We start from the raw sequence: 7349 nt of genomic DNA, 5'->3' as shown, positions 1-7349 counted from the left end.
AAACAAGCATCGAAGGAGATTGAAACTGAGCTAAAAACAAAGTCTTCACCCAATAATAATACAACACAAGAGTACAAACACTAAGAACCTGTTTGGAATTGCATTTGAAAAATAGAGTTTTAAGTCAAAAAAACGTTTTCTGGCAAAAGCTTCAGTCAAAAGTGCATTTTGGTCATTTTTAGGCCTTTGGAACCCTTAAAAAGGGTTTTTAATTTTTTTTTTTATCAAATGAGTACTCTTTTTTTTTTTTTTCAAATGAACTTTTTAAATATTAAACACACTTTTAAATCCCTCAAATGCAGTCCCAAACGCTCTCAAAATCTAAAGCCTACAACAAAACAACATAAGAATAAAAGCAATAACAAAAGAACAACAAAACACCCAGATCTCTTTTTTGTGTGCTATCTTTGTATTTCTGACAAGCTTTTTGCAGCACAAATCTCTCCAGCTAGGTGGGTGTTTTTATTACAAATCTTTACTTTTTTGAAGCAATAATCTCCTAATTTATAAATTGATAATTTAACCTTATATCATAAAAGACATCCATGCCACCATCCTTCTTCTAGTTTCTAGGATGCTCCTTGAAGGGAATTTCATTCAATACACGTGATGCTTCTAAGCATTTTTCAACGACTCTCCGACTGCCACGTTGGACTCCTGAATTGTCACACCTGTCCCCTTCGTCTTCCCATACACGCAAGGTGTCTTCCTTAGCACGCAAGCTTGAAGTCTTTCAGGTTCATTTCTTTGGCCGGCATTTGTTTGGATGTTTTCTCAGTCGTTCGTTTGTGGTGGTGGGGACTTGGAAAGCGTTCTTGCCCCTTCCGTGTCTCTTGACTTTTGTTTCAGTAATCGCTTTCAACGACCCATATAAATCAACTCATTTTTTACTTTTTTGTTTTACTATTTATTTGTACTCATAGTGTAAAATTTGACCGTTGGATCATAGAAATGATGACATTGCTCCATTTTTTTTTTTGAACAGAGCCTTATATTTACCCGCCGCGTGATTGCATGAAGTATTCAACCATGAAGTATGAACGAATGATGGCGGTTTAAGATTGCATGTGGTTGCCATCTCTTTCAAAATTTTGCCCTCATCTTTTTTACTGCTCTTTTGAAGACCATTTCTCTGCAAAAGTTTTTATTTTATTTTTAAATTTTTTGGCCATATCTAATAAAAACTTTTGACCATATTCTTAATTTTTTTGGCCTATACCGATTAAGTTTTTTTATTTTTGGCCCTTACGGTAGTCTTTAGTTCATAAAAAACAACCAAAATAATTTTTTTTAATAAAAAAATTCTAAAGAATTGAAAAAAAAAAATTTGGCTAGCCCCCTTCCATAAAATTTCCAGGCTCCGTCCCTAACTTATACTTAAATAAAATTCATACAAGAATGTTGAAGGTTCGCTGAGAGCAGACAAAACTTTTTATAACATTCAATGTCGTCCACGTGATCAAAGCGGCAATGTTATACTTCAATAAAATTCATACGAGAATGTTCTTTCTCGTCAACACAGAAGGTTTGCTGAGAGCAGACGAAACTCTTTATAACATTCAAAGTCGTCTACGTGATCAAAGCGGCAATGTTATAATTAGAGACAGAGGGAGGGGGGACCGGGGGAGGCCATGGTCCCCCCCAAAATAAGGACAAAAAAAAATATAAGTAAAAAAAAAATAATAATAAAAAAGAAAGTAAAGTTTTAATTTTAGTCATTCGGTCTCTTCCAAAAAAAAAAAAATTGGCCCTATTTTTAAATTTTTTTGCCATATCCAATCAAAACTTTTGGCCCTATTCTTAATTTTTTTGGCCCATGCTCATTAAGTTTTTTTTTTTTTTTTTTGTTTTTTTTTTTTTTTTTAATTTTTTTGGCCCTTATGGTAATCTTTAGTTTATAAAAAACAACCAAAATAATTTTTTTTAATAAAAAAATTCTTAAGAACCGAAAAAAAAATAATAATAATTTGCTTGGCCCCCTTCCATAAAATTTCTTGGCTGCGTCCCTGTTCATAGCTCTGTAAAATTTGACCGTTGGATCATAGAAATGATGACATTGCTCCATTTTTTTTTTTTTTGAACAGAGCCTTATATTTACCCACCACGTGATTGCATGAAGTATTCAACCATGAAGTATGAACGAGTGATGGCGGTTTAAGATTGCATGTGGTTGCCATCTCTTTCAAAATTTTGCCCTCATCTTTTTTACTGCTCTTTTGAAGACCATTTCTCTGTAAAAGTATTTTATTTTTTATTTATCATGGAGAATGCAGATTGGCTAAAAACAATCAGGAAATGCTTGAATATATTTGTGAGAGTCAAGCAACCAGTTCAAATTCTTCTTCCATTTGATAAATCTTCTATGAAAATGTTGAAAGATAGCAACCCGGCTACCTGCCATGTGAAGAAAAAAAAATAAAACCCAATTAATATCTAATAAAAGTTGACTAAGAAAGTTTAATAACTCCTCATCAGCAGCTCATCTCTCTTCCTTTCATTCTCTGTTTCATTTTTCTTAGCTATCCCCCATGAAGAAGAATAAACACCAACAGCCTCTCCTGCTGTGCTTTCTGCTGCCTTTTTTACTCTTCTTCCAATCCATATCGGCTGTTGATTTCGTTTTCAATGGCTTCAACTCCACCGATATGTTACTCTATGGCCTGGCCACCGTTGAATCTCGTGTTCTAACGCTCATTAACAACACAAATTTCTCAATCGGTCATGCTCTTTACCCAGAAAAGATCCAGGCAAGAAATCCAAATTCTTCTTACGTGTATCCTTTCTCAACTTCTTTCATCTTCTCGATGATTCCTTACAAGAATATGCCTCCTGGGCATGGCATAGTTTTCATTTTTGTGCCCGTTACTGAAATCGAAGGCGCGACGTCAGCTCAATATCAAGGCCTTTTCAACTTGACCAACAACGGGAATGCCAGTGACCATGTCTTTGGTGTCGAGTTTGATGTGTTTAAGAACGAAGAATTCGATGACATAAGCGCCAACCATGTTGGAATCGACGTGAACTCCCTGACATCAAATGCCTCACACGATGCCGGGTACTGGCCCGACGACCAAAGAAGCGACAACAGCAGCAAGGCTGATGATGAGAAGTCATTCAAGGAATTGAAGCTGAATAGTGGTGAAAATTACCAAGTTTGGATTGACTATTCAGATTCTTTGATTAATGTTACTATGGCTCCGGCAGGCATGAAAAGGCCTCGGAAGCCTTTGTTGAATGTTTCTCTTAATCTTTCTGAGGTTTTTGAGGATAAAATGTATGTTGGCTTTACTAGTGGTACCGGAAGGTTAATTCAAAGTAACAAGATTTTGGCTTGGAGCTTTAGTAATTCAAACTTTTCGTTAAGTGAAAATTTGGTTACCACCGGTCTGCCATCGTTTATTCTTCCAAAGGGTTCAATATTTCGATCGAAAGGGTTTATTGCAGGAATCACAGTGGGAGGTTTCTTCGTTGTTGGTCTTTGTGCTCTGTTTGCTCTGTTTTTTATCAAGGGAAAGCGAAGGAGAGCTAGAGAGAGAGAGGAAATGGAAGAATGGGAATTGGAGTATTGGCCACACAGAATGTCTTATCAAGAAATTGATGCGGCCACAAGAGAATTCTCAGAAGAAAATGCGATTGGATGTGGAGGGAATGGGACGGTCTATAAAGGTGTTTTAGCAGGAGGGGCAGAGATTGCAGTGAAATGCATTTCACATGAAAATGATGGGATGAGAGAATTTTTGGCTGAAATTTCAAGCCTTGGGAGATTGAAGCATAGAAGTTTGGTGGGGTTGAGAGGGTGGTGCAAGAGAGACATGGGGAACTTCTTTTTGGTTTATGACTATATGGAAAATGGGAGTTTGGACAAGTGGTTGTTTGAATGTGATGACAGGAAGATGTTGAGCTGTGAAGACAGAATAAGGATTTTGAAAGATGTGGCTTCAGCAGTCTTTTACTTACATGAGGGGTGGGAAGCAAAAGTCCTACATAGGGACATTAAAGCCAGCAATGTGTTACTTGACAAGGACATGAATGGAAGGCTAGGGGATTTCGGATTAGCCCGAATGCACGACCATGGTCAAGTGCCTAACACAACTAGGGTGGTCGGGACCGTCGGATATTTGGCACCAGAAGTGGTTAGTAGTGGGCAGGCATCGGCTAAAACTGATGTGTTCGGATTTGGTGTCTTGATTTTAGAAGTCATGTGTGGAAGGAGGCCTATAGAGGTAGGGAAGCCACCTTTGGTAGATTGGGCATGGCTATTGATGGTACAAGGGCAATTAATGAATGCCCTTGATGAGAGATTGAAGGGAAGAGGCGAGTTTGATGAGGAAGAAATGGACAGGGTGCTTCACTTGGGCTTGTTGTGTGCTTACCCTGACCCAAGTTCCCGCCCAACAATGAGACAAGTAGTGAGAGTGTTGGAGGGGAACAAAGAGGTGGAGGTTGAGGTTGAAAGTGAGGATATGGATGCATACTTGCTCCAAAGAATGAAATCCATGGGTAGGTGGTCTGAGATTCCACAAAATTTTGGGTCTTCATCACACCCAACATTTGAAGATATTTGGCAGTTCAAGTCTTCATCCATGACTTTCTCTTGGTCCAATTCTATGGCGGAGGGCAGATGAATCTGTCATCTCAGAAGCACGGAAGATTTCCTCAAAAACGATTGACTTCCAAACGTTGGCAAATATTCACTTGGTAAGTTGCGGCTTGCTTTATGACTCCGACCAAGAAGACGGCATGGATCTAGACATGAACATGGTGTCCATTTGAACAAAATATTGAGGGAATAGTTTTGATTAGCTTATACCAAAACTCAAAACCTTTCCATTCGATTATATAGAGGAGTGTATCCATTTATACTTTGTAGTGTTAACTGTACTCTTGAATTCACAGGTAAGAAATGATATAGACGCTAAAATGTGAGTGCATGTGTGATTTTTATGTCTTATAAAGAAAAGTAGTCGTTAATATATCTAAGTGAACCAAAGCATATTAGCATATTCTCTTCCTAACAATTAATATCGGAGCTATTAATAGGCATATTTAGATTAATTAGGTTTGTTTTCTTTCCCTGCAAAAAGAAAGAAGAATAAAGTGATCCTACACTATTCATTTTGGCATGCTGCAATTGACTCTGCTTTTGAGCACCAGTTGCATGCTTGAATACCAATGACATTTCTTGAAATGCAGGTTCTTTTTGTGGTTATTTTCATTCACTTGCATTTGATTAAAGGTTATTTTATTAGTTAGAATTAGATCAATTCCCTCCTCTTAACATTAGTGGTTGAAAATTAAGTCAATGCATTCAGAACTTGAATTGTTTGTGGTCCATTTGAAGAATAGAACTGAGAGTAGGAACAAATCCAATGCTAGAGAAATAAGATGTTTGTTCCCTATAATTGAGTCATATGTAACATGTTTGGCACATGCTTGATATACTTACCTTGGTGCTGGTTTGGTCCTCCATGTATATCTTCAACTGTCTCATTGTTTAAGGCCTGATAGTCAATAAAAAACCTCCAAATGCTTTCCTTACTAACAGCAGCGAAGAAGAAAAAGGGGCTCTGACAGGGTTTGATGATTCCAGTCTGCAACGTTTCCCTTACCAACTTCTCTATCTCTTCCTTCTGGAAAAAGGGATAACTATGGGGTCTGATTGTGATGACTCTGTGATCATGGTTCCTACGAGGTTGAAGGCCTTTAGGCTCTGCAAATAGGCTTTGCAAATTTTCTTAGTAGATAGTCCATTTGGGGATTTGGGTCTTAGTCTAGGAAAGATTTATGGCCCGTTTGATTTGCAAAATACACCCCTGGAATAGAATGACTATTTCTATGGAATAAACCCCAATGGATAGCCAACCATCTACAAAAGGCCCTAAGGTGGCGTTGCCACCCCCGAAGGGCCTCGAAGTGGACCAGCGAAGCCCTCTAAGGGTGGTGCGGCCACCCCATGGCCCTCGGTGAGAATCCAAGGTGGCCTAGCCACCCCGATTCACATTGCGGGTGGCCTTGGCCCACGCCACCCCAGAATCTCATCGGGAGTGGCCTTGGCCCTAGGGGTGGCCGGCCACCCATTGGGGTGGTCGGCCACCACACGTTTAACCAAATTTATTTATTTATTTATTTATTATTATTATTATTATTATTATTATTATTTTTAATTTGAGATTTGAAAAAATTAGAACTTAAATGGGCTTTTTAGTAATTTTAGTTTAATTTCAATTATGGAATGCGTGTTGCTACCAAACTAGAGAATTAGAATAACTAGCACATAACCCACGCTATGCGCGGGATTCTTCATTATAATTTAATTTCAAAACTTAAACGCATCTCATCTTACTTTTCATTATAAGTTAAAATGGGTGTGTGAAAATACATGCTGAAGGTTATACACCAGTAAATTACTGAACATGTGCTTAATTAAAAGTATAAAAGAAAAAAGAAATTTCAAGAATGACACTTGAATTCTAATAATCAAAATATTAATAGAAAATTAGTAAGAAACTCTGATATTGTTGATATGATACTTATTACATTGTAATACAAATAAAACCTATAAAGTTCTAATAATTTCAGAAAAATACAGAGTAAAATAAACAAAATCTTCTCTCTTCTTTTTAATACAAAATAAAACACACATTTCACACAATATTTAATGCAATCAAATAAATTTCTTTCAACGCTTCCAAAAAATGCTAGAAAATTCAAGTAAATCACAAAAAAAAAAATCTAAATATTTAAATGAATTAAAACATAAAATCTTATTGGTGTGATACATATTATATTGCAATACAATGAAACTTTCTAGAGAAACAAACATAATAATTAATTTACAGTCGTGTAAAATTTATACATAGATACACAAAGATAAATCCAAAAATGATATGATAAGCATTCTACAAAAATGAAGAAGAAGCATTTTGGAAGGAAAATTTTTTTTGGTTACCTCTACAAAAATGAAGAAGTATCTATGTATCTATTTATACATAGATACCCTATCATATAACTTGCGCTATGGGCAGGGTTCTTTATTATATTTGATTTTAAAATTTAAACGCGTCTTCATTTTTTTTTTTTATTAATTACATGCTAAAATAGTCATGTTAAAAAATCAATCACTCTTTCAATAAAAAGACATGCTAAATGTTATATTTAAATACAAATAAAATTCACATAATTATGAACATTTGAGAAAAAAAAATTATGAATACAAAATAAAACAAAATCTTTCAATCAAGATTTAATGCAATCAAATAAATTATCTATTTTATTTCAATACAAATAAAACCTATATAATTCCGAATATTAAAAAAAAAAAAAAAGCAAAATAACATTGCTTTCAAAAA

At 35.8% G+C, this 7349-nt stretch overlaps 1 protein-coding gene across 1 annotated transcript; it reads left to right on the top strand.

The window, feature by feature from the left end:
• Positions 1-2515: 2515 nt before the first annotated feature.
• On the top strand, positions 2516-4910 carry LOC132172246 (L-type lectin-domain containing receptor kinase VII.1-like). The gene has a single exon (XM_059583716.1). The coding sequence runs from the start codon at positions 2529-2531 to the stop codon at positions 4623-4625; it is 2097 nt and encodes a 698-aa protein (XP_059439699.1). The 5' UTR covers positions 2516-2528; the 3' UTR covers positions 4626-4910.
• The last annotated feature ends 2439 nt before the right edge of the window (positions 4911-7349 follow it).

Source organism: Corylus avellana, chromosome ca2 (genome assembly GCF_901000735.1).
Source record: "Corylus avellana chromosome ca2, CavTom2PMs-1.0".
Lineage (NCBI taxonomy): Eukaryota > Viridiplantae > Streptophyta > Magnoliopsida > Fagales > Betulaceae > Corylus > Corylus avellana.
This window is presented reverse-complemented; position numbering and strand designations above follow the sequence as displayed.

Excerpts from the sequence above, each read along its gene's own strand:
- LOC132172246 (XM_059583716.1), top strand. The coding sequence starts at position 2,529 with ATGAAGAAGAATAAACACCAACAGCCTCTCCTGCTGTGCTTTCTGCTG.